The sequence below is a fragment of the Lutra lutra genome, chromosome 10 (genome assembly GCF_902655055.1).
Source record: "Lutra lutra chromosome 10, mLutLut1.2, whole genome shotgun sequence".
Taxonomy (NCBI): Eukaryota; Metazoa; Chordata; class Mammalia; order Carnivora; family Mustelidae; genus Lutra; species Lutra lutra.
Genome location: NC_062287.1, coordinates 109,696,776 through 109,722,243, shown reverse-complemented (window position 1 = coordinate 109,722,243; position 25,468 = coordinate 109,696,776). Strand labels below are relative to the sequence as shown.

General features: G+C 60.8%; 3 protein-coding genes across 10 annotated transcripts in view; 1 reads left to right on the top strand and 2 right to left on the bottom strand.

Annotated features, from left to right (window-relative positions):
* Positions 1–6,859, top strand: part of CHKA (choline kinase alpha) — a 59,715-nt gene extending 52,856 nt beyond the window's left edge. For both annotated transcript variants that reach the window (XM_047691989.1, XM_047691988.1), the window contains 2 exons: positions 372–453; positions 5,663–6,859. In XM_047691989.1, the coding sequence (XP_047547945.1) occupies positions 372–453; positions 5,663–5,722 (142 nt within the window). In that variant the 3' untranslated portion in view covers positions 5,723–6,859. The remainder of the gene's footprint in view (positions 1–371; positions 454–5,662) is intronic.
* A 1,307-nt stretch (positions 6,860–8,166) lies between these two features.
* TCIRG1 (T cell immune regulator 1, ATPase H+ transporting V0 subunit a3) lies at positions 8,167–18,933 on the bottom strand. Of its 5 annotated transcripts, none has more exons than XM_047691980.1 (21): positions 18,817–18,915; positions 17,563–17,627; positions 16,242–16,369; positions 15,802–15,880; positions 14,790–15,010; positions 14,614–14,699; positions 14,266–14,392; positions 14,098–14,180; positions 13,848–13,941; positions 13,538–13,750; positions 12,828–12,972; positions 11,052–11,191; positions 10,820–10,977; positions 10,656–10,746; positions 9,949–10,067; positions 9,625–9,838; positions 9,256–9,381; positions 9,024–9,125; positions 8,829–8,946; positions 8,399–8,576; positions 8,167–8,315 (listed from the first exon to the last, which is right to left on the bottom strand). In XM_047691980.1, exons 3-21 carry the CDS (start codon positions 16,356–16,358, stop codon positions 8,237–8,239), a joined length of 2,490 nt encoding a protein of 829 aa, XP_047547936.1. In that variant the 5' UTR covers positions 16,359–16,369; positions 17,563–17,627; positions 18,817–18,915; the 3' UTR covers positions 8,167–8,236. The 5 variants fall into 5 exon arrangements, with proteins under 5 accessions (XP_047547936.1, XP_047547938.1, XP_047547937.1 ...); XM_047691982.1 differs by having other exon boundaries at positions 16,242–16,362; XM_047691981.1 differs by having other exon boundaries at positions 16,242–16,371; positions 17,566–17,627.
* Positions 18,934–21,209: 2,276 nt separating this feature from the next.
* Positions 21,210–25,340, bottom strand: NDUFS8 (NADH:ubiquinone oxidoreductase core subunit S8). Of its 3 annotated transcripts, none has more exons than XM_047691991.1 (7): positions 25,254–25,340; positions 24,119–24,176; positions 23,977–24,027; positions 23,348–23,437; positions 23,090–23,262; positions 21,515–21,643; positions 21,210–21,404 (listed from the first exon to the last, which is right to left on the bottom strand). In XM_047691991.1, exons 1-7 carry the CDS (start codon positions 25,254–25,256, stop codon positions 21,273–21,275), a joined length of 636 nt encoding a protein of 211 aa, XP_047547947.1. In that variant the 5' UTR covers positions 25,257–25,340; the 3' UTR covers positions 21,210–21,272. The 3 variants fall into 3 exon arrangements, with proteins under 3 accessions (XP_047547947.1, XP_047547949.1, XP_047547946.1); XM_047691993.1 differs by lacking the exon at positions 25,254–25,340 and adding an exon at positions 25,182–25,234; XM_047691990.1 differs by lacking the exon at positions 25,254–25,340 and adding an exon at positions 24,768–25,006.
* Between the last annotated feature and the right edge of the window lie 128 nt (positions 25,341–25,468).

Here is a 25,468-nt window from a genome sequence, read left to right as displayed (position 1 = left end):
GATGCCTGCAGGGTGGCTGATGCCCCGTGCTCACACCTGAAGCAGAGTTTCTTTCCCAGCATAGCGCACGCACCGCCTGCATGGCTTCCCGGCCTCCATGTGAGTCCCGGGACAGTAGCCGTGCGCCAGGGACGGCTGCTGGGAGTGTCCACACTGCAAGTCCACCTGTCCCCAGCCGGAGGAGGAAGAGGCCAGCTGTGGTGCCCCCAGCCTGTTCTCCATCCCCGGGAACTAGAATCCTGTTGAGTGGGCCAGGGCTGACTAGGTTTGCGCCCCAGTGAGTTGCGGGGCCCGCTAGCAGGAAATCCCATCCCTGGGCCTGTGGCCGGTGCCACACATCTCACGTGCGTCTCCTGCTTTTGTAATTACAGGTTTGCCCTTGCGTCCCATTTCTTCTGGGGACTTTGGTCCATCGTGCAGGCCAAGATTTCATCCATTGAATTTGGATACATGGTATGTTCTTCGATTCCCGGAAACAAAATTGTTCCCCGTGTTTTGAGCGCTGGTGGGGGAACAGAGGGCTGCCCGTGTCGCCGCGCAGCAAACCCACCTTGGCTCCGTGTGTGCCATTGGAGGTAGCCTCACTCGCAGGGCACCGGGCCCACCTCCCCTGCTTCAGAGAGCTGCTGTACGGCCTTGTGGCTCCGATGGGGGATATAGAAATCAGATCCTAGCATGTAGCCCTTGACCTCAGTCCCTTCTGCCGCAAGGGGCTGCGGGTGCGGGAGCGCCCTGATGCGTCCCGCGGCTCCGCCCCTGGGCCTGCAGCGCCCCGCTTCGAGCCGGCGGAGCCGTCCTGTTTGCTGCAGGCAGATGTGACAAGACAGGCTGTCACCTTCTTCCAGCCTTGGAAACTGTCCTTGACGTAGACAGTTTTAGCTGCGAGTCCAGCCTTCTGCTGCCCCCATTAAGGAGTGTTGGTGGCGTGTCCTGGGGTGGGGGCACCGCCTGTGGCAAGCATCCGGCTTTAGGAAGGTGGAGGGAATGACGAGCTCATTTCATCCTCCCAGTTCTGTGTTAAGCTGATTTCTGCTTCCAGGTGGACGGTTTGGTAACACACAGATGCTGTTTGGCCAAAGAAGGGGGAATAAGGAATTTTAAAGTAGATGTAGAGCCATGGTTAAATGATGTTGTTAAGACAAAGTACAGGGGCGCCTGGGTGGCTCAGTGGGTTAAGCCTCTGCCTTTGGCTCAGGTCATGATCTCAGGGTCCTGGGATCGAGCCTTGCATCGGGCTCTCTGCTCAGCGGGGAGCCTGCTTCCCTTCCTCTCTCTCTGCCTGCCTCTCTGCCTACTTGTGATCTGTCAAATAAATAAATAAAATCTTTTAAAAAATGTTTTAAAAAAAGACAAAGTGCACATCAAAAATATTACCAAAGCAAGGAATAATTTCATAATAATAAAGGGATCAATGAATCCAGAAGATATTAAAAAAAAAATCGTAAAGGTGTACATACCTGTCTTGCCTCAAAAGACCTAAAGCAAAACCTGAGAAAACTGAGCAGAGAGAGAGGCAGACCCGCAGAGCAGAGGGGCAGAGCCAGAAACAGCAGCGGGAGGGACAGAGGAGGGGACTGCACTCTCGCCCAGCCTGACGTATCAGGCGCCCAGCTGCTGCATGTATGTCCTTGCCCATGAATATGGCACATTCATCAAGATAGACCGTATGCTGGGCATTGGGAAACAGGTCTCAAGCTGGAAAGGACTGAACCACAGAGGATATTCTCTGACCACGGGGGAATTATGAAAGCAACAACAAAATCTTGAAAATTCCTAATTATTTGGAAATTACGTAGTACACCTATGTAAGCCCCGGATCAAAGAAGAAATGAAATAGAAGCTATTTTGAACAAATTATAATGAAAACACAGTATATCAGAACTTGTGGGATACGCGTTTGTGGGCTTCAAAAATTTGCGGGTTTGAAGGTTCTACATTTGCATTAGATAAGGAAGTTCTCAAATCAGTGACTGAAGCTTTTGCCTTAAGCTAGAAAAAGGGAAACCAACCTAAGGCTGAAGTTAGTAGAACTAGATACAGGAGGGGAGCCTCGCTGGCTCAGTCGGTGGAACATGTGACTCTTGATCTCAGGGTCGTGAGTTCAAGCCCCACATTAGGAGTGGAGCCCGCTTTTAAAAAAAAATAAAGAACTAAATCTGAAAGCAGGAATCCTTGAAATAGGAAATGCGCGGCCAAGAAAAGGAAAAGAATTGGTGAAACCAGAAGTTCGTTCTTGGAAGACCTCAGTACAGTTTACAAGCTTCTGGCTATACTGAGCAACCAAGAATGAAAAGACACACATGACCCGGCTCAGTACAAGGGGAAGACTTCGCTCTGGAGCCTGCGGACGGTAAAAGGGGAAGAGAGTATTATGAATAATTTTATGCCAGTGGATTTGATCGAGTGCGTGAAATGTGCACATTTCTTGGAAGATACAAATGACAAAAATTAACCCAACACATGGTCGTGTGGTTATTGAATGAACTGAATTCATACTCCAAAAACTTCCCTGTGGAATAAAGTGCTGGTCCTGGTGAATATCGTCAAGCACTTAAGGAAGAAATCATACTGGTTCTGCACAGAGTTTTAGAAACTAAAGACTCATTCGATGAAGCATTGCCCTGATGCTGAAAGGAGACAAAGACATTGCAAGAAAACGGAAGATCAGTGGCCTTCATGAACAGGACAGAAAAAGCATTATCAAAATATTAGCAGGAATTAAAGGTGACATTTACAAGAAGATAATGTGATCGAGTAGCATGTATTTCCGGAATGCAAGGGTTAACACTTAATTTAACATTTTAAAAACCAGTTCGTGTAATTCAGTGTATTAACAGAATGAAGGAGAAAAACCATATTATCTTCTCAGTGAATGCAGGAAAAGCATTTGACAAAATCCAGTACCCATTCACACACACACACACAAAAGCCTCCGTAAAGTAGGAATGCAAGGGTCCTTCCTCAGCCAGGCACAGGGCACGTATGAAAACCGACAGCTGGTATCGGGAGAGCTGGCGCGCTCGGAGTCACCAGAGCCCGAGCCTGAGCGCGAGGCAGGCGCGCCCCTCCGGTGACCCACACCCCCTGCGCCCCCGGCCCCGGAGCACCTAACTAGCATAGTAAGGCCAGGAAAAGAGATGAAATGCAAAAATACAGGAAAGGAAGAAGAAAAACTGCCTTTATATTGTTGATGACATGATCAAATACATGAGAAAATAGGAAAGAATCAACAGAAACGCCATTTAAGCTGTGGGGTGAGTTTACGGGGGTCACGGTGCAAGGGCAGTGCTCGATGATAACCAGCTTTGTTGTACGCGGGAGAAACAGTCACAGATGAAATGTCGCTGGGTTTATAGTGGTATAAAGACATGAAATACTGGGGCGCCTGGGTGGCTCAGTGGGTTAAAGCCTCTGCCTTCGGCTCAGGTCATGATCCCAGGGTCCTGGGATCGAGCCCCACATCGGGCTCTCTGCTCAGCGGGGAGCCTGCTTCTTCCCCTCTCTCTGCCTGCCTCTCTGACTACTTGTGATCTCTGTCAAATAAATAAATAAATAATCTTAAAAAAAACAAACAAACCATGAAATACTTAGGGATGAGCTTTTTAATATATGTGCCTGATCTTCACACTGAGAAGTGTAAGACATCGCTAAAAGAACCTCAATAAATGGACAGCAAGACCACATTTATGGCTTCAGAAGACTCCGTATTGAGTCTGTTCTCCCCAAACTGATTTCCACAGTCTCCATGATCCCAGTCAGAATCTCCACAGGCTTTTTGGCAGAAAATGCTAAGTTCTAAAATATGTGTGACTAAAACAGTGTCAGAGGACTGACTGTGCCCGATTTCACGATGTATGGAGACAGTGAGGCATTGGTGTAAAGGCAAGTATCCGACGCCCCAAAGCACACTAACACACACGGTCCGATGACACGCCACGGAAGGGCCACGCTAATTCATTGGGGAAGGGGTTCAATTTTCAAAGCTGACGTGGGAACAGCTAAACAGCCACCTGGGGAAAAGTAATGAACCTTGGTCTTCTGCCATACACACAAATGAACTTGAAATGGTAACAGACCTAAGTGTACAAGCATCTGGAAAGCAAAGAAGAAAAGCTTTGTGACCACGACGGAGATTTCTTGGGTTACGTGAAGCCCTGACCATAAATGAGAAAAGATCCGGTAAGTTGGGCTTAATCAAAATGAAAAACTTGTGCTTTATGGATGACACCATTAAGAAAATAAAAAGGCAAGCACAGAGTTGGAGAAAACGTTGCCAGTCTCTAACGAGGACTCGTATCTAGAATGCATAAAGAGCTCACAACTTAGCAGGAAACCAGACGTGCTGCTGTATAACAGGCAGAAGATTCGAACACGTCACAGAAGATAAAGGAATGACCAGTGGACATCTCTCGGTCTGACTAATGTCATTGGTCGTACACAAAATGCAAATTCAATCCCCAGTGAGCTACGCTGAACACCTCTGATGGCTCAGACCGAGGACCCCGACGGTACCCAGTGTGGGCAAGGACCCGAGCAGCGGGCACTCGCATGCGTTGCTGAGTGGGAGGTAGAAGGTCTGACCCGCCTGGAAGACGGCCTGACCGTACCCGTGGCGGGCAGCCCGGCAGCCGCCTGCTTCGGTTCTGACCCGAAAGCAGCGAAAGCCCGTTCCCACACCGCTCGGCACTCGGGTGCACATAGCAGCTTTCTGTTCAGTTGCCCTGACCTGGAAAGCGCCTGCCTGCCGGTCAGGTGAGTGGGTATTTGCGCAGTGATGAGCCATCAGGCAAGTCCTCCGCGGGAAACGGGAGTGAACCCCGGACCCTCACAGCAGCGTGGAGGAACCCCGGAAACGGACCGAGTGAAGCCAGACGCGGAGGGGCCCACGCTGGGTGAGTCCACTTATGGGAAAGCTGTCTGAGGCGATCGGGGATGGAAACCAGGTCGGAGGCCGCCTGAGGCCGCGCGCCGGGACCCACGGAAGCCGAGCGTGCTGGGGGCCCCCGGCAAGATGCCGGAGCTGAGCTCCGTGGGCGCATTTGTGAAAAACGCCCGGCTCCGCGAAGGGGATCATTTTTGTGGTCAACAAGTCACACCCCGATGCAGAGTTTGCGGCAGCGATGCTGGAACCTTCCTGGCAGTCCTTTCCATCCCGAGTGGGCGGCTTCAGAGGCTGTGCTGCCCACCCTGAGGGATGGGGGCGGGAGCAGACCGGGAGGCGCCCGGGGCTGGACGATTCTTCCGCAGACAGGACTCGGGACCGGTGTTTCTGCCGTCCCTCTCGGGCCCTGTGCCGTAATCCTGCAGGTGATCCCAGAAAGTTGGGGTACCTTCTTTCTCGCACCTCTGCTCTGTACTTGCTGGCTCAGCCCTGGGGACCTGCTGCTTTGAGAGAGGAGCCTGCACTGGAGTCTGTGCCCGCAGCCTTCAGTGTAAACAAGAGGGTGAAGCTGGGCAGCGCCAGCCGTGTAGACAGAAGGTATGGTTGCCATACCGGGGTGGCTGGGGTGCCTGAGCTAGGTGTCTGGGCTCCTGACGGCCTGCGGAGCCGGAGCCACTCTGGTCTGTGCCCTTGGTGGTGGTGGGTGCACAGGCCTGGGTGGGACCTGGGCGGCCTTGGGTGGGAGTCCTTGGTGAGGCTGCTCTTTGTTGTGTCTCCTAGGACTATGCCCAAGCAAGGTTCGATGCCTACTTCGACCAGAAGAGGAAGCTCGGGGTGTGAGCGTGGAGGCACCATCCACTTCATCCCTGGACTGCGTGGGGGCAGCCGAGCCAGTGGGGCCCTCTGTGCTCCAACGGCTGTCGCCGCGGCAAGCTTGGATGGCTCGCAGCCGGACGCAGATGTGTATGATACGAAAGACTGTATTAAAATTGAGTAACATTTATATCCTATCTTGTTCACGATTTCACTAGGACCCTGCAGTGAGATCAGGAGGCAGGAACATAGTACAGTAGTGCAATACCTCCGAGTCCTCCGAGTCTAGAGAAGGCGGCTTCTGTCGGGGCCCGGAGCCCGCGGCCAGCTGCGGCAGACAGCACGAGCAAACAGTGTTTCTGCGGGTACTTTTTTTGGTTAATGTCAGTTTTTCAAGGGTTTGAATTCACGTGCTGGGGCACGCTGTGACCAGGCCCTCGGTAGGTGACAACGTATATAGACGCCGCCGGCTCCCGAGGGTAGCAAGCGAGCCGGGACAGACTGCGACACTGCTTTGCGGCCTGGCCGACCGCGAGTCCCCCAAAGCTGCTTCCTCACCCTTCTGGTCCCCATGGCGGAGGCTCGAGGCCGTAGACCCCTTGTGGGGGGCCGGCCGTTGGCTCCGTCCGATGAATGTAGCTCCTTGGGGCTGTTGTACACACTTGTCCCGCAGTCTCTGCCCCACCCTTCTCAACCGAATGTGCTTTACTAACCCCAGTCTCCGGCCGGTGGGAGCTGTGGCCACGGAGGCCCGGCCGCTGGCCGAGGGGCGGTGCGGGCACCCACGGACACACTCGCCTCCCACCTGCCCTCCCCCAAAAAAGCAGCCTTCACTCTGCTCTCTGCGGCCTTTCCTCTTCCGCCTCTGCTCAGCCCCGGCTTGCGGACTCTCTGCCAGGGCTGGTGCACCCGGCGGGGAGAGGGCGGCCTGGCCTGGGCTCTTGTCCGGCTCCCCCTGCCCTCCCTGCTCCCGCTGTCCCTGACGGGGTTCTCCTCATGGGGACGAGCAGCTGTATGGGAAGGTGGGGGTTCCCTGGAGCTGTGAAACCGCATATATTCAATGTCCTTGGGGATAGGGGTTTCTACTCTGAGCTCTTACTCAAATTGCCGTTTCTGCTACCAGAGATTGTAGCATACAAACAATAAAACCGTATGAATCCCGTCCTCAGTGTCCTCCTTGGGTGTGTCCTAAAGCCCAGGCAGGGCTCCTGTTACCTGGTCATGCCGGTGGAGGGCTCCTGGCCAGTCCTCTCAACTCTCCACCCTCCCTCCCACAGAGACCTCTGGAAGCATGTAGAAGCAACTGGGAGCTGTGGGATTTGCTGGTAGAAACTGGAAGGCTGGCTTGGTCAACGCAGGAGGGAGATTTTCCTTCCAGACATTTAAAAGTTTAGCCAGGTGAATGTGTTTTGGTATCCAAGCAATGAAACTGAGCAGTAAATGATACCACCCTCCCGAGTAAGGGGGGGACACTTACCCCCACTCCTCCCTGCGGCATCCCGAGGCCCTGAGCAGGGCAGCCCTGGCCCTGGGGAATGGGCTTCCCCCAGCAGCTGGCCAAATGAGAGCCACTGCGATGGCGATGCCCGGCTTGCCCTGCCCGGGCAGCTCTGGCCTCAAAGCAGCCTTTGTTCCTAAGGCCTCCTGCCGGAAAAGCCACTTTGCGGCTCCTCACCCCAGGACGGAAGGCCTCTGGGAAGCACAGGCTCCACCTCCCAGCCGGCGGTGGGACCCAGGCCAGAAAGACATGCACAATGCCACACTCCAGCCCCCTAGCCGAAGGAGCAGGACTGGTCACCCAGGGAGAGTTGGGAGAGACCGTGGCCTTCACCGAAGGGGCGGCAGGACCCAGAATCCAGCTCAGCCCTCTTCCTGACACTCCGAGCCCTGGACAATGGGGCTGCCTGCACAGCCTCTGCCCTTTTCTGCAGGATGGGGTGTGTTTCTCTCTCCACTGCTGGGTGAGGCTCTGGAGTCCCAGGCTGCTCCCTGCCTCCCTGCGGTGGGGCTGGCACCAGGGCAGCCCATCATGCCGGGCACCACCCTTCATGCCCAGAGTATCCCGAACATTCTCACGGTCAGTTTGTACTTCCCCAGGGATGGAGAGCTCACCCGCTCTGGCTCAGCCTGGGAAGACACTCATCCCGAACTAGAATGTGCTGGAAACAGCCCTCCTTGGTCCTAGGTCTGCCCCCACTTCAGCCCAAGGCTCTGGGACTTCTGCAGATGAGCTCATGGGGCCTCTCCCCAACTTCTCAAGGGCCCAGGTCCTAGACCAGGGCCTCCCACCCCACTGCACCCTACACCAAGCTCAGTCCGGGAGAGCATACGGAAGAGGGGCATGATACAGCCAGGCACGGAGTCCAGAACACCAAGAGTCTTATGAGATGTGACCAGTCTATGCCCAGAGCCCAGGCTCTGCCACCCCAGCCTTAGCAGCCCCTGGCATTGCAGATGGGACCAAGACACAGTTCGCCGTCCATCTTTATTTCTGGTCTCTGCAGGCAAGGGGAGGGACCTGGGCGTGGCCACAGGTGGGCTCTAGTCCTCCTCCCCAGCGAAGGTGAAGGGGCTCAGCTTGTAGCCACTGCCTAAGTAGAACTTGTTCTGGAATTCCACCCTGGGGGTGACAGGGGGACAGCTGGTGAGGGGCAGGCCCCCCAGGCCTCATGCTGCCCGGGGCCAGCCAGGCGGGCCACTCACCAGTGCAGCCGCAGTGCATGCAAGAAGGCCGAGAGCCCCTCCATCACCAGCAGGATGGCCACAGTCAACACGGCGAAGGCGGCGAAGACGGGGACCAGCACCACAGCTGCCACGCCCAACTCCCGGCCCATGCGCAGGCCCACACGCATCACCATGGCCCACAGGACCTCCGACAGCTCTGGGGGGCAGGGAGGTAGCTGTGGAGGCCAGGGCCCAGGGGGTGCCCACCCGGCCCCCGTGGCAGCCTGAAGCACCCTTCCCCCTCTGCCCTGGCCCCATTCCCGTTCCCGGGACCTTCTCCAACATCCTCCCTTTACAGAGGGCATGCTGAAAAGTGACCCACCAGGCCACCCCGCCAGTAGCTATGAGTGTCAGGTGCAGCTGGGACCCGACCCACGGCCAGTCCCCCCGCTGGGGCCCTCCTGCTCACGGGCATGGGCCAGACTCAGGGCCCAGAGGCGCAGGTAGGACGCCGTGTTGGAGATGCAGCCCAGGCAGAACTCGATGGTGTGGATGGCTTGGTGCATGAGCACCTCAGACAGGACGAACTGGGGGGCGGGGGACAGTGAGGGGCCAGCCGGGCTGGCCGCCACCCCCACCCCACACTCAGGAAGACCACACCCACCTCGGCCTCCTCTCTGTCCCCGGGGCACCCCACTTTCTCCTCATCAGAGCCCCAGCCGGCCACGGAGGCGTCGGAGGAGTCCAGAATCCCCACCTTGTCATCCTGGGGGTGCGGGGGCAACATCAGCAGGTCCCCCTCCCCCAGGAGGCTGAGAGGCAGCGAGGGCAGGATCAAGCCTCCCATCAGCCTTCATGCCCTGCCTCCACCCCGCACCCCTGCCCCGAGTCTCTACCGGCTGGCGGCCAGCGGGCCTGGGCGAGCGGCGGCGGTGCTGCCAGTATAGGAACAAGGGTGTGCCGAGCAGCAGGACGGGCACAGTGGCCAGGGCCAGGACCACCAGTGTAGACTGCACCACCTCCTGTGGGGGAGGGAGCAGAGCTTGAGTCAGGGTGGCCTCTGAAAGCCACGCACCCAGCTCGGGGAGGTGGGAAGAGAGCCTGCAGCCCACTCCTCCTCCTCACCCCAGACCCCTCACTAAGCCGGGACACCGCGCTGTGAGGAATCCTTCCGGGGGAGAAGGGCACCCACGGCCCCACGCCCGCATCCCTGCTTCTCAGAGGAGGAGCCCACCGCTCAGAGTGGCCCCCCGGCCCCAGCACACCTGGGCAGGGAAGAGGTCTTTGTTGGTGGGGCTGCGGGAGAAGAGGAACATGTTGATGAAGTGGATGAGGATGCTGGGGGCGGTCGCCGCGCTGGTGACAGAGACGCACAGCCACTTGTAGATGACCAGGAAGACGAGGTAGCCAAAAAGCCCCAGCAGGAAGGTCAGCTCGGGCAGGGTCTCCAGGAGCAGCCGGTGCCACTGGCCAAAGTGCCTGAGGGACGGGAAGAATGGGGTCCCCAGGTCACCCACCTCGGGCCACCCTGGCCCTGCCTGTCTAGGTGTCTCCCCTCCCCCACCCGTCTGGGGAACCCGGGCCCTCACACGTGGTTGAAGACTCCCAGGACCACCCCGAAGGTCATGTGGGTGACCCCAAGGATGACGGACATCTTCATCTTGAAAGAGTTGAGGAAGCTCAGGTGGTTGACGGCCAGGCTCCAGACCTGGGGTGGCAGGAGGGACAGGTGGCACACAGGGGCCTCTCTGCCCGCGTCCCTCTCGGTAGCCCCTCTGCCCCTGGGGGGCCGTACCACTGTTTGCAACCCGTTGGCCCATGGTGGGCCAGCAGAAGGGAGCGGTGATGTGCACAGACAGGCCAGGCGGGCAACCAGCGCCCAGACCCCGCTCTTCCCTGCCACGTGACCCTGCCCACAGCTCTCCTGTGCCTCTGCGTCCTCATCTGCGAAATGGGAGCAGTGCCAGCATGGGCCTCATGGATCCATCACCAGGACTATGTACCGCGTCCTGTCACGCAGAGAGCACAGAACAGTGCCCGGACGGTGGGCTCTGAGGAAGCCAGCGCTGCCCTCGCTGCCACATGCTTCTCTCGCCTTCCAAGTGGCTGCTGTGTGGGCCCAGCAAGTGGGCCCCTTGTTCTTCTAGAGCCCCACACCCCTGCACCAGGCCAGGCCCTCAGGAGGGGTGAGGGTTAACGTCCGGGTCCATGCTGGGACAGGGTCGGTGCAGGGGCCCCGGCCCAGCCCGGCCCTCCCACCTGCCCACACCCCCCACAGCAAGTGGCCCGGACTCACCGGGTCAATGCCGAAGGGGTAGGGTCCCAGGAAGACACCACTGACCGCGGGGTCCAGGGTGAGCAGCGGGTGTTCGGCCAGGAACGTGTCACTGTGACAACAAGGACGAGGGGTCAGGGGCTGCAGGGGGCCGCAGGGGCTGCGGGGCCACCGCCGGGCCTCACCTCCAGCCCGACTGGGTGGCCATGGCCGCCACGCTCCAGCCTGAGGGGAAGATGGTCGTGGCGCGGCTGAAGCACTCGTTGTAGATGAAGCCAGTGTAGACGGAGAAGAGCCCCATGAGCAGCAGCAGGTAGCGGCCCGTGAAGAAGGTGCGCCAGATCTGGGTGTGGGGGAGCCGTGAGGGGCGGTCCGGCCCCCCCGCCCCCCACCACCGGCGCCCTGGGCCACCCTCACCTCGTTCCGCGCCGCCTTCACAGCTGGCCGGTCCTCCGCGAGCACCATGGCCAGGGCGAAGAGGAACATGAGCAGCCCGTGGCCCACGTCGCCGAACATCACGGCGAAGAGGAAGGGGAAGGTGATGATGGTGTAGGGCGCTGCGGGCAGAGGGGCCGGGCCGTCAGGGGCACGTGTGCGACGCGGCACCTGCTGCCACAGGAGCCCGAGCCCAGGCTCTGGGACCCGGGGAAACGCGGAGGGGCTGTTGGCGAGGCAGGGACGCCAGACTGCGTGTCTGCATCCCCGAGCCCGCCACTTCCTGGCTGGGTGACCAGGGACTAGTGACTCAACCTCTCGGAACCTCTGTTTCCCCATCTGTAAACTGGGGACAGCAATGCTCCTGCTTCGTGGGGCTCCTGTCAACGAGTCTATCTAGGGGCAGTACGGGCAGCCGCAGCACTCAGCGAGAAGCAGTTCCCGTGGGCAGAAGCTCGGAGAGGCCCTCCTGACGGGCATGGGGCAAGCTGCAGAAGGCCGAGTTGCTCACGTCCCCTCTGAGGCCTCGCTTTCCCTTCGGTAAGATGGGACGAATCCCTCATGGGAGTTACAGGGCCTCGGTGCGTGTCCCTGCTCTGAGCAGAGTCGTGTCCCTCCCCAGATGGAGTCCTAGCGCCTCAGAAAGCGATCTTTGTAGTTGGAAAGGTCCCTGGTCGGTCCCTGGGAGGCCACCACTGCAACAGGAGGGCTGCCTGGAGCGCCCTCATCTGGGCTGCTGTTTTACAGCAGCCTGAGCCGCCTCCCGCAGTGGGAGGCTCTGAGCGCGGGGAGCCGGTCATCGACCCTGGCCTTGTTCTAAGTGGAACGGCCTCTGCTAACACGGAGGAACCGCGAGCACGTGAAACGGGCCGAGGGCCCCAGGACAAGCTCTGTGATGCGGCCCCTGCAGGGATGGCAGGCCCCAGAGAACTGCCTGTGACCCTGGTGACTCGGCCTCACATTCTGTCCTCGTGTCCTGCCTCCACCACGCTGTGGGGGGACTGAGCACCCGTCTCTAGTCCACCAGCTCAGGCCAGACCCCGCCCTGGCCTATGGCCGAGTCCCTTCCAAAAATGCGCCCACGGCTCACCTCCCACACCTATTCTTTGGACTCAGAAACCCACTGCGATCCCCACCCAGTGATAAGGGGTGGGGGGCGCTGGGCCCCCTGACCACACCGGAGCCAGCCGGCCACATGAGAAGCCACATCCGGAGGGAGCAAACCTGGCAGATGACCGGCAGGTGCCACAGCCGCCCGCCTGCCCCCCAACCCCCCACCTCTCAGCTGCTTCCCTGACTGGTTTCTCCCAGCAGCACCACTCTTCATAGGCCACTTGTGCCAGAGCCCCCCCGCCCCCTGCCCCCCAAGGGGTCCGCTTCTGGGCGAACCCGATAGCGGTGGGGCTGGATAAGCAGCTCCACAGGCTGAGTCCAGCCTCGGGGACGGCTTCAGCCTTCCCTGCGAGGCTCTGAGGGCTGAGCTCTTAGTCCCATTTTATAGATGTGGAAATGGAGGCTCCAAGGAACTAAGAAACGAGCCAGAGTAAACAGCTCAGACCTCAAACCTGAGCCGTTCCTTTTGCAAAGCCTGTTCTTTCCCGTGCTGGACCCCCAGTAAACCGAACTAGGGGTGGGAGGGGGGTTGCTGGGGGTGAACACCAATCTTGGACGCTGCCTCCCCCTGCCCCCGCCCGTGTGGTGGGAGGATGGGCCCGTGTGGAGATGCCGCCCTCCGGGCTGGGGCTCCACAGCTCTCACCGGGGTTGACCTCCTGGTAGCGGCCCACACCGTAGGCGTCCACGATGCCTTGGAAGCTGGCCGTGAAGCGGTTGGTGCGGATGAGCGTGGGGGGCATGTCCCGGCAGGGGATGCGGTGAACCACGGCGCTCACACCTGCCTCGCTCTGGGGCACCCAAGGGGTAGAGGGACAGATGAGACTGATGGCGGGGGCCTTCGGGGACTGCTTGCCACCCACACCCCAGCCAGACCCAGCTGGGACAGCCCCTCCCCTCTCCATGAAACAGGACTACCTATTAGCCCCACCTGCCCCAATTCAGGGTGATTTAGGGAGAGCCCGAGGTCAGTTGGACCAGAAATCGCTTGGGAAATAGGAATATGGTGCTTATCCAGGTGGCCCGGGAGAGGGAGCTGCGTTGCCACGTGTGAGCACCTACTAGGCAGCAGCAGCTACAGTGACCCCTGGAGGGTCATCGCACCCATTTCACAGGTGAGTAGCCTGAGGCTCCCTCCAGTAGCCCCAGATCAGGCGTGGTGCCTGTGGAGCTGGCCTCCCAGGTGCTCTGGCCCCTTCGGGGGCTTCGGACATCAGGAGCGGGGAGGCCTTGGGCCAGGGGCGTCAGGACAGACTTCCGGAAGGAGGGGCAGCCCGGGGCCAAGGCCCGGCGATGGCAACAGGAAGCGTGTCGGGAGGTGGGAGCAGGGAAGAGCTGGAGACGCCCCCCACTCACCGAGCCATCCCGCAGCGCCTGCTGCAGGGCGGGCAGGTCGCTCGCGGCACACCAGCCCTCAGCAATGAGGCACTTGTGCGTGGCGCTCACGCTGCACTGGTTGAGCACCAGGTACACCGCCTTCATCTTGTGGGTCTGCACCTGCCAGGGCGGCAGCAGCCGCTGCACGCGGCCCAGCACCTGGCTCAGGAAGCGCTCCGTCTCCCCCAGGACCTGAGGCCAGAGCAGGTGGTGAGGGCGGCCGGGGCGGGGCAGGGGGGCGGGGCAGGGCAGCCAGCCACGGCGGCCACGGCCACGAGCGAGCGCCCACCTCCTGCAGCTCGTGGCTCTGCTGCTGCAGCTGCTGCAGGACTCCCAGGCGGCCCTCCTCCTGCTCCACGAACGGGAACACGTGGCAGTGGAAGCTGGCGGGGAGGAGGGGAGATTCGAGCGGTTGGGGGGAGGGGGCGGGGGGCTCTGGTTGTGCGGAGGCTGAGTCTGAAGGGTGCATCCGGGGCAGAGGACGGGATGGTGACACTCGCCCCCGCCCCCCGGGGCAGAAGGCCCCCCATGGAGCTCACCAGTCCGTGATCTTGCGGATCTTCTGCCCTATCTGTTCGCCCCAGTAGGAGATGAGGAAGGTCATCCACGTAGCCGGCTCCCCCTGCAGGATGGGGCCCGCTTGACCTGGACTCCAGGCCTCCCACCCCAAGATGCTCTCCCCCACCCGCCGGGCCTCCAGCCTGTACCGTCACTGGGTCCTCCAGCGGCTGCTCCGTCTCCCGGAAGCTGGCGATAAGGAAGCCCCGGCAGGCCCTCCAGAGCAGGCGTTCCAGGGCGGCGGCCTTGGCGGGCTCCACGGCACCTGCCACAAAGCTGCCAGGCCAGGCCACCGTGCTCAGGACGGCCGAGTAGGACAGCGGCCCTGCTCCCCGGAAGGAGGCCGGAGCCCGAGGCCGGGCCAGAAGAGGAGACACCCTCGAGAGCAACAGAAGTTGTGGGCCCAAAGGAGGAGGCTGGAGGCAGTCTGAGGGTGGAGGAGGAGAGCACTGGACAAGGAGCTGACCAGGAAAGATCTGGAACTACCCCTTACTTACTTGACTCTCAGGTCCTGGTGGGGCCCCGCGGGGGGCTGGAGCAGGGGGGTTCTTTCCAAGAGCCCATCTGCAGGGGCGGCTGCCGACTAGGGGCCAAGAGGCACCACTGAGCCCGTCGCCCAAGTAGGGGCCTGGCCCCCCTGCCTCTCCCCTACCCCGCAGGGGCTGATGCTGACCTGGAGGCGATGGCCCTGGCCCAGCACGGCCGAGTGCAGCCGCAGCTGGTGTAGCTGCACCCGCAGAGATTGCTGGTTGCCCCGCACATCCCGGAGCTCCTGGGCCAGACGGTCGGTCTCCTCCTGGATGCGCAGCAGGTCACGGGGCGGGGGCGCCAGCAGCCTCCCCTCGGGTGGGGGCAGCACCAGGCCAGCCCTCCGCACTTCCTCCTGCAGGAAGGCTGCATACGGAGTAACAGGTGTCAGGGGAGGCCGTTGGGGGCCGACACCAGCTCACGGCCAGTTAGCCAAGGGCCACGTAATGTCTAGGGATCCCAAACACCATCCCAAACTCAACTGGCCACCAGCTAATTGATTCACTGAGTCCACGACCCCCAGAAAACCCCCAGGCCAAGCTCTATCCCCACAGGGCCACTCTCCCTGTCCTGAGCTCTCTCCCTTGGCCACTGTCCCACTGGGCCTGGGTCCCACAGTGGGGTCCAGGCAGGTTGGCCCGAGCACTGGGGGGCCCAGGACAAGAGCGTGCATGGAGCCCGCTGCCTGAAGGCTAACAAACCATTAAAATGAATGTGCTCTGTTCTCCCCTCTCGTCAGCTCCTCCTGGGAGGGGCTGCCAGGGCCAGGGTCGGGGCCAGGGTCCCCCTCACCTGGGTTGGAGAAGCGGCTCCTTGAGGCACCTGACCCTGGATACTGGCCTCCCCCACCCCAGTCCGTCTGAGAGACAGAGAGAGCTCTGTCCATGTCTCTCCCCTGCTTAGAAACTGCAGTGGCTCCCAGTGTCCCCTGGATGAATTCCTAGGCCCTCATGCAATATTCAAGGCCTCCTCTAAGTGAGCCCCATTCTCAAGGGCACCCCACGGACCCCAGCAGCCCCATCCTGGCTCTGCAGGGCCTGGCCTGGACCTCCCTTCTGCCTTCCACCTGGGGCACCAGGACTCTTCCTTTCAGGCAGAGCTCAACTGGCACCCCCTCCAGGAAGCCTGCCTGGGATGTGGGCCTGAGGCCAACTCACTGAAGGTCTTCTCCAGCTCTTCGCAGCGCCGAACGTCCCCCACGAAGCGTCTCTGGAAGGCGCTCACCGAGGCGTTGAGCTGGGGTTGCCGTACAGATGGGTCAGACTTCTAGGGAGGGGGCCAGGGAGGTCCCCCCACCCTGGGGCCCAGGCTTGGCTCTGGCAGGCCATAGCTACTCCCGCCAGAAAGGTACTGAACACACCACAAGCCTCCAACAGCCCAGCGGGAGACAGACCCAGCTCTGCGTGCTCTGGGGAGGGTGTGACGGGGCCCCCGGAGGCAAAGTGGCCTCAGCGTCACGGCTGGCCTTTCCGAGAGGGGAGCAGCCGCGGCAGGGGTGGCCAGGATTTCAAGCTGGGGCCCTTTCCGGGGGAGGCAGCCTGCCGTCTAGGACACGTAGGGATGAGCCCCCCTCCCGCGCCCGTCCGGCCCCACTCACGTCTCTGAACTCCACGAGCCCCAGCTCACCGAGCTGGCTCACGCAGGTGTAAGCGGCCGAGGTGGGCAGGAAGAGCTGGACCAGTGCCACCTCCTCACTTCGGAACATGGAGCCCATGGTCCTGCAGGCTGGGCCGGCGGGGGGAAGGCTCAGTTGGGGCGGGTCAGACAGCTCCCTACCGACTAGCAATGCCATCCGCCTCAGCTCACGTCATCCATGAGAGCTCTGCTACCAACCCCGCCTGACATATGGGGAAACTGAGGCCCGGGCAGCTTCAAAGGGGCACTGAGGTCACACAGGAAGTAAGCGGTGCAACTGCGAGTACAGCCTGCCCTGGCTGGCCTCACGGCCTGACCCACGCCCCCATCCCCACACTGGCTCTTCTCACATGCACCCTCTGCTCCCACTGTCCCTCCTCTGTGACCTGCCCTCACCCTAGGCCCAACTCGTCCTTGGGGCCCCAGGCCAAGGGTCGCCTCCAGCAGCTGGCCTCCTAATTGCCACAGCCCTCGGCTGGCCACCAACCCTCGACCTTCTACACCAAGGAGCGTCCATCCATGTAGACAGACAGCCGGGGCTGAAGGTTGGGGCTGTCCCCCAGCCCCCGAGTCCCCCTGGCAGCTGGAGCCCCCCTGGAGGTGTCTATGTGTGCCGAGGGGGTGGGAGCCTCCATGGGGTCCCCTGGTGCCCTCACTGAGGGCAGAGGCCCAAGGCCAGGTTGGGGCGGACCTTCCCCCGAGGCTTGGACCGCTTGGCGGCCCATGTCCAAATAGGGGCAGAAACAGCCTTCCAGGTGTCGAAACCCAGGAAAGTGAAACTGTGGAAGCTGACAGGGGCAGGATGGCCTGGCGGGGCCCTGCCCAGATGCCGCGGGGGAGGCCCTGCAGTTGCCCCAGCCATGAGCCAGGGCTCCACGGCCATTGCTCTCGGGGCCCAGGGCCAGCCACTTCCCCTTTGTGGGACTCAATTTCCTTAGCTCTCATAGTGTCAGGGAAGGGGACAGGCGTGGGTGAGGTCCCCAACTGAGGGTGACCATTTGGCGCCAAAGCTCCGCCTGCTGTCTGGGAGGGTGGGGACCTGCCCAGCTGGTCACTTCCTCCCCTGGGCCTGGTTTCCTTCAGTCTAAACAGGGAATGCAGCCCCCGCCCTGGCCTGGAAGAGGAAAGAAGGTGGAGAGGCAGCCCAGGACTGCAGCAGCCCCGGGCCAGGCAGGGAAGTGTGGGCAGGAGGGGTTAGGCTCCACCCCCAGAGGGCCAGGGCCCTGGATCCAGAGTGTGGCTCAGGCTGTGACTGGCTGTGTGTCCTTGGGGGAGCCTCTCACCTTCTCTGGGCCTCCACTTCCTCTTTGGGTAAATGGGACTTGGCCACCCCCAGCAGAGACAGGACCTGGGTGGAGAGATGACAAAAATAGAAGCTCCACATAACCCCTCACCCATTCTACCTCATTGCAACCTAAGAGCAATCCTGGGGAAAGAGGACCTTGTGGCCTTGTTTTACAGACTCTCACGGACAGCTCAGCGCACCTGGAGAGGTGGGGTCTGGGATCAGGTGGTCAGCAGGTGGCTAAGTCAGGCCAGAACTGCCCTTGGAGCTGTAGGTCTGTCGTCCCAGGGCACAGTATGCACTCAGGTAAGGGCTGTTCTCCGCCCAAGGTCCCCTGAAAGGCTGGGCTGGACAGATGAGGGGATTGTAGGGAACCAGGTCTGGGGACCCAAGGGGTACAGCAGCCCCAGGCTGTGGCCAATCTAGTCACTCACAGGGCCTCGGCCTGGGCGAACCCCTTGGGTGGGAATTCCCTTGGATGGGGTGGACGGGGTGTGCTGGGACCTGGTCAGACCCCCTCCCCCACAGGTGAGGATGCCACTGGCTCACCCCTTACGGCCCATCCTCTCTGGCCCCTACCCAAGCCGGGGGGGGGGGGGTGTACCCTACTCCTTTTAATGGAGCAAATGAAGGTTCGTCAGTCCTTTGGCCTTCAGGAACCAGACTGCAGCCCCCTCCTCCCTCTGTTCTCCCCTCCTCCTGGTCCCTCAGGGGCTGAGGCTAAGGCCAACTCCTTCAGGAACCCACCAGATCTCTCCTCTATGCCCCCGACCCATGATGATGACAACTGAGCTGGAGAAGAGAAGACCTGCTGCCTCACCCATTCCAGACTGGTAGGCTCTGGAATTAGAGTAACCCCACTTGCCTCTAGCTCTGCCTCTTCCTAGTTGGGTGGGACTCAATTTCCTCATCTGTAGAATGGGTCCCTCCCTCCGAGGAAGATGCCCCAGAGAAAGCCCTGAGCACCACCAGAGCAGCACCAGGACGGGCAGAGTTGGGCTCAGTAGTTAGCGGCTAACTCTCCGTCCTCCTCTTCCCTCCCCGCCACCTCCTCCTCCTCCTCTTCCTCCTCCTCCTCCGCGCCACGGCGGCCCCCACCAAGGCCCCGACACCCGGCGGGCCGGTAGACTGAATCGCATGCACTGGCCCAGGTAGGATGGGGGGTTCCAGGGCCCCTTTCTTCAGGCAGGGCGAAGCGAGGGTGGCAGACGGAGCTGGGGGGCCCTGCGGATCCCGGCTGGGGCACACTCACCCCCGGGGCCGCCGCACGCGGCGCTGCTCAGCTCTGCGCTCCTGGCTCTGCGCTCCCGGCCGCGGCGCCCACGCAACTCACTTTCCTCGGCCGGCGGGCCGCAAGGGGCGGGGCCACGGAAGCCCCGCCCCATCCCCTCCGGGCCCGGCAGGGAGGGGCGCCGGAGTCCCGCGAGCGGCCGGCGGGGAGGCAGGGCCCGGCCTGCGGCCCCGCCCGCCCTCGCTCGCTCGCGTGAGGCTGGGGGACGTGACGTGGGGCGGGGAGGCCGGGGGACCCGAGCCGAGACTCTGAGCCGCGCTGACCGCGCAAGCCTACGTGGCCGGGATGCGGGTGCGGGGAGGCGGCCGGGGCTCGGGGATGGGAACCCCCCCACACACCTAGAGGGCTCGCTGGGCCTGCGGCATATGGGATCCCAAAGCACTGAGGCTTGAGGTCTAAGGGCCTCGCACCCCGCCTCTGGGACCCCTTTCCTGAGGTCGCGTTTGCACCCGGTCCTTACACCTTCCTGCCTCTTGACCACCCAGGAAAGGGGCCTAAGCTCCAGGCCCAGGGGCCCTGGGTGGGTGCAGCTCTCTGCGGGCCTTTTTCCTAAGCGGCAGCAGGATACTGAGGGCTGGGCCGGGCTTGTGATGTTCCGCGCACCCAATGGTAGTTGTTGCTTTTCCTACAGCCAGGGGCGTGCGTGTGACTTTGCTGATTAGCTCCCTACGGTTGGTCATGTCCCAGCACCCCTGAACTGAGGCTCACGAATGCCCAGCTGCCTGCACTTTGGACAGACCAGGACCATACCCACTGGGGACAGGAAGGACAAGGGGCCTCTCAGCTCTGGTGATCCTTGAATTTCACATGGCAAGGTCCTCTGAGGGGTAGGGGAGCTGTGGGCAAATGAAGCAAGCCCCAGAGCTGGGGGTGGAAAGTTACAGCCAAGGTCAGTATCATCAGAAAAGGGGGTGACCCAGTTCTGGGGCATCGTAGGTCTGTTTCCTGGGGGGGCTTCAACCAAACCAAGGTCAATACTTTCTGGTGCAGGGGCAACCGGAACCCCGCTGTTCCAAAATGGCATTGGAGGTGCGCTCCTGAAACACACAGAAAGTTTGGGGTCAGAAAGGGAAAGGATCAAGTCAGGAGCGGGACCGTCTGACCCATTTTAAACAAATGCGTTCTATTTACCGGTGTACAGATATAGGCTCCATGACAATCACCGAATGCTGGTTGTATCTGGGAAAAGTGCAATCAAAGGTGATGCAGCATTTTCAAGCTGATGATTGTAGAGGTCCTGCCTCCCACAGCCACTATGGCCTGCAGGGGCCTGGGCACACATACACTTCCTAGGCTCTGGTCTTCTCTTCAGCTCCTGCATTCCTCACCCCTGCGCCTAGTTCCTTAGGCTGTGGGGGCCCAAGCAGGACCTGGACCACTTCAGCACCAGGAGATGGCCCAGGTGTCAGCAGCCATGAACAAAGGGAATGAGCTGGGGAAAGGCTAGGACTCTGCAACAGGCCTTCTCAGAGCCTTGAATGTGCTCACGGGTGGTGTCTATCCCAGAGGAAAGAGGGCACTTGGGGCATTTCCCACACTGACTGGTCCACAGAATATCCTCCTCTCTCTTCTTTCCGCACAGCACCACGGGAGGTTAGCGTTTTGTGAAGAGCACTTTTGGGAACGATGGAAGAGGAGGGGCCCAGATCTCTGACCTGAGCTAGTGTTTTCATCGGACACATGCTGTGTGACCCCAAGCAAGTCCCTCACTTCTCTGAGCTGGCGTGCTCACAGATACAAACAAGCCGAAGCCTTTTTGCGAGGCACCGGGTCCCAGGGAGCAGGTTCTGGCTGTCCCGTCCGCACCGGGCTAGCACGCGACCCCTCGGGGAACCACACACTGCCGGGACTGGGAAGGGGAAGTTCCAAGCACCAGCAGCCAAGCCCGCAGCCTGGTCTGGGGAACTTGGGGCAGAAAGGGGATGTGGCCAGAGATGAGGCAAGGCCAGCTCAGGGACAGCAGGGCCTGTGTCACCTCCTTGTGACTGCCACCCCAGGCATGCCTCTCCCTGCCCCCAACAAGGACACCCTGGCCTTTCTGAGGTTCTGCCACTCACAGGGTTTCTGCCCGAGGCCTTGGGAGACTCGACATCCTCAAGGCCGTAGCCGTGCATGGCCTGACCCTCTGGACACCCAGGATTACAGGACAGCGACCTGAGACTAAGCCTTGGGGACCATGCCCAGGAAGATGGGTACGCAGGAGGACTGCCTTGTGCCGGGGCCCAGCCACAGCCCCTGGACTCCCATGGAAGGCCAGGTCACCTCTGCCAGCTTCCCTGAAGGACCCGCCCGGGGAGGGACCCACAGGCTGAAACTTTGTGGCCTGGACAGCTGGATTCACTACGGAGGCGGGACAGGAGGACAGAACTCTTTTATTGGGTGGCGGGGGCTGCAGGCCAGCTGGGCGGTGGGGGGCATCAGCGGTAGAGGTAGTCGGCCTGGATGTTGGCGGCAATCTCGGCCTCCCACTTATCCCCGTTGCTCAGCAGCTTCTCCTTGTTGTACAGGAGCTCCTCATGCGTCTCAGTAGAGAACTCGAAGTTGGGGCCCTGCGGGCGGGGGCAGGTGCAGCGGCATCAAGCCCCCCGCACCCCCTCCCCCCGAGCACGTCTGCCCCTGGCCCTGCCCCCGGCCCTGCACCCCACACAGGCCCGCTCACCTCCACGATGGCATCCACGGGGCAGGCCTCCTGGCAGAAGCCGCAATAGATACACTTGGTCATGTCTATGTCATAGCGTGTGGTCCGGCGGCTGCCATCGGCCCGCGGCTCGGCCTCGATGGTGATGGCCTGTGGGAGGGGTACCGGGTGCCCCAACTGCTCCTGTCTGCTCCCTCCTAGGGGCTAACCCCAGGGCCACCCACTCTTTGCCTGAGGCACCCCTCCTGACACCTCTCCCCAAAGTCCCCTGTCATTCTGCCCTAGCTGACATTTCTGTCCACTTCTGGCATCTCCTGCCTGAGACACTAGGTCTCCCGAGGGGAGGCCCGTAGGTTGCTGGGTTCACTGCAGCACCGGTGGCCCTGGCAGGCAGTGGGGGGGTGGGGGCAGATAAGAAAATGGAGGCTCAGAGATGCTGAGGGGCTTCCCCAGCCACACAAAGCCCAGACTCAAAGTTAGGTCCCCAACCCTCAGTTTCTGGGTTACGGCCTGGTGCCAGCAGTGAGACGTTCTGGAGCCTCCCATGGCCAGAAAGATGTTCAAAGGGGGCTTGCCAAAGGTCTTTATGTGTCCCCAGGAGGTAATGTTCATCATTCAGTGGGACCGTAGGCTGGTGGCCTTGTTTCTTTGGCCTCAGTTTCCTTATCTATAAAAATGGAGATAATAATCTCTATATCCTAGGGTTGCTGTAAAAGTCAGTCATGAGCAGGAACAGCGGCTGATCTGTCCATAGGGCTCACAACCTGGAAGGCTGTCACGGCTACAGGTGCCTGGGCTCTTCTATGCCCTCTGGGATCAGAGACACCAGGGTCATGGCCTGGGAGGCTGCTGGGAGGGGCGGTCACTGTGCGGGGGACCTGACTGCCGGGCACACCCATGGGTCCGCCCAAGAGCCTCAACTGCACCTGTCTCTTTTTTTTTTAAAGATTTATTTATTTGAGAGAGAGAGAGAGACGACGTGCATGTGGGAAGTAAGAGGGAGAGGCAGAGGAAGGGGTAAGTCAAGCAGACGCCCCACGGAAAGCAGAGCCCGATGTGGGATTTGGTCTCCCAACCCTGAGAGCATGACCTGAGCTGAAACCAAGAATCGGCCGCTTAAACGAACTGCGCCCCAACCGGATCTGTTTCTCCACTAAGGGGCCCTGACTCGGGGTTGGGGGGCGCCGTGCAGGACCCTGCAACAGAACTAATGCTGGAGGCTCAAAGGAGCAGGAGACAGGGGCAGTGAGGGCCTCAGGGGCGGCACGTGTGTCCTCGGGGCCGGTGACAGGCACATTCGCAGAACCCTAAAACCACTGCCGTGTTCAGGGCAAAAGCGGACTTTCAGGTACCACCCTGTGGCTCACTGAACAGGTCCCCGACGGCAGGACCCACAGGTGTCATGTGGCCTGCTCAGGGCTGCAAGCCTTCCTCTGAGGACTCAGGGACTCTGCACTGGCCTGGCAACACGGCTCAAAGAGGGCAAGGGGCTTTCCCAGGGACACGCTCCCAGTGGGGGGGTGGGCGTCCAAGACTGCCCTGCTTCCCTCTGAGTGGCAGGCGCTGGGGGGCAGGCAGCAGGGGTCAGGGGCTCACCTGGGCGGGGCAGACAGCCTCACAAAGCTTACAGGCAATGCAGCGCTCCTCTCCCGACGGATAGCGGCGCAGCGCATGCTCTCCCCGAAAGCGAGGGCTCAGTGGGCCCTTCTCGAATGGGTAGTTGATGGTGGCAGGCTCCCGGAACAGGTAGCTCAGGGTCATGCCTAGGCCTGCGGGCAGCAGGGGCATGGTGGGTGGGGGCCCCGCCTCCCTAACACTCTGTGCCCACCACCATCCCCTTCCCCCAGGGCCCACCTCGGATAAGCTCAGTCCACAGCAGGGTCTGAGCCGCCCTGTCGGTCACCGCCTTCATGTCCATCGAGGGTTCCTGCATGTTCACGAACTCTGCAGGGGAGGTGGGCAGAGAGGGCCATAGCAGGGCCTCATGGGCCCATGTCCCTCCCCTAGGAATCCAACTCAGGAAGATAAGGCCCCCCAAGGGCTGGTTCATTCATCAAACCTTCCAGCCTCAGCAAGGGCCTTGCAAGGCTTGTCTCTGGCTCTGGAGAGTCCTTGCCCACTTCTCCCTGTGTGTGGGCAGCTGTCCAAGCCCAGAGGTGGCCGGGGGGTGGTGGTGCTTGGGCAGTGAGGTCCTGGCAGAAGAGGACCGACACCGGAGCCTCCCACCTGGCAGCTCCCTCCCTCCCTGTCCCACGCAGGGGAGCTCTGAGCTCAATGTGCGGCCACAGAGAAGCCTCCCCATCATCTCGCAGACAGAGCCTGCCCCCACGAATCAGATTCAGTCTAGATCACTGTTATAAAGTAGAAACAGGCTCAGAGAGGGGGAGCCTCAGGCAGAGCCGGGACTAGAACCTAGGCCTCCACCCCTGCCTCTGGTAGGTTCAGGCCCGGAAAGCCCAAGGCTCAAGGTGCCCCAGACTCACTGTAGGTCGCTGCCATGGTACTGCCGTGGAAGCTCCGGCCAGTGAGCTGCCCTGCAAGGAGAGGGATTACGTTAGGCAGCTGCAGCCTCACGTCAGGAGACTGGGCTCCCCAACGCCCCAAGAAAGGCTTCCTTGGTCCTACCTGCTCGTGCAGCCTGGGCCAGAGCCCGAAGCAGCGTGGGTGTACTCAGGCAGCGCATCTGCAGGGATGCAAAGGGAGAGGCACGCATGGGTCCCAGACCTGTCCCCAGGAACTCCGGTACTGCAGGAGCCCGGACCTCAGTGCCGCTGTGTCACTTGGTTTCCGATTTACCCCCATTCCTAACAGAGGGACAGGTGTGGCACCTCCCAGCCCTCCAAACCTGACCCAGCTAGGTTGGCCTAAGAGTGAGGAGGCATCTGTGAACCCACGTCCTATTGATCTCACCTTCGAAGAAATCTTTAAAATCCATCCTCCTCTCTTCCCTGACCAGTGCTCCTGTCTCCTATCGGATCCCTCCCCTGTTCATCCTCATGGCATCTGACAACACCGATAGTAGCCACCAGGACTGAAAGCTCACTGTCCTGGGGGTGGGGGGGGTCACGCACACCATCATTCGGTCCTCACAAGGACCCCACGAGAGGCACAGATGCGAAGCTGGAGCCTGGCCATGTTAAGTGACTTGCCCAAAGTCACACACTGGATGGGGGAGGGTGTGGGACCAGTACGTGTACCCAGGCTCCGCCCTTTACACCCACAGACACCCCCCCACAATCCCCCATGCTGGAAACCCTTTAAAGGCTTAAATAACCCTCGGGATCAAATTTCTTGCCCCACCATCAAGGTCCTTCTGGAACGGTCTCCTGCCTGCCAAGTGACCTTGGGCGGGTGAGGTCATCTTGCACGTTTTCTCCTCCGCGAAATGGGGGTCATGAGAACGTAGGGGGTTGTATATGTCCTGAGCCTGGCACCTAGCCGAAGCTCAAAAGTGGCCCTCCCGTGACCTGTGCCTTCCCGCGTGCCCATCTCCGACCGCTGACTCCAGTGCCAAGAGCCTGACACCTTCCCCGACCTTCCCTATGACCTCCGACCCCACGGACGCGGGCGGGGCATGCGCCTCGGCGGTGCTGGCCCCCGGGTCCGCCCGCTGCGCGCTGAAGGACACCTGCACCGCCGGCCCGAGCAGGCCGAGATGAAGCCCGTCCGCACAGCCGGCGAAGCTTACGAGAGCACCACACTCGTCCCCGACGCCGCACCGCCCAGGGCCGGCTTTTAACAGTTGAGCCCGAACACCTACCATGAAGCACTGTCGCTCCTTCCCTTGCCGAGCGGCCTGTCCGCCGAGAGGCGGAGCCTACACTTTGAGACGCTACCATTGGGCCGGCTGGTTTCACCTTTTCCGCGCTCATCTTTTACGGTGTGACTTGATTGGCCAGTGGCTCCGCTGAAAGAGGCGGGATCCAGAAGCATCTTTCCTTTGATTGGCTAGGGGATAGCCAACTCTTGAAGTTG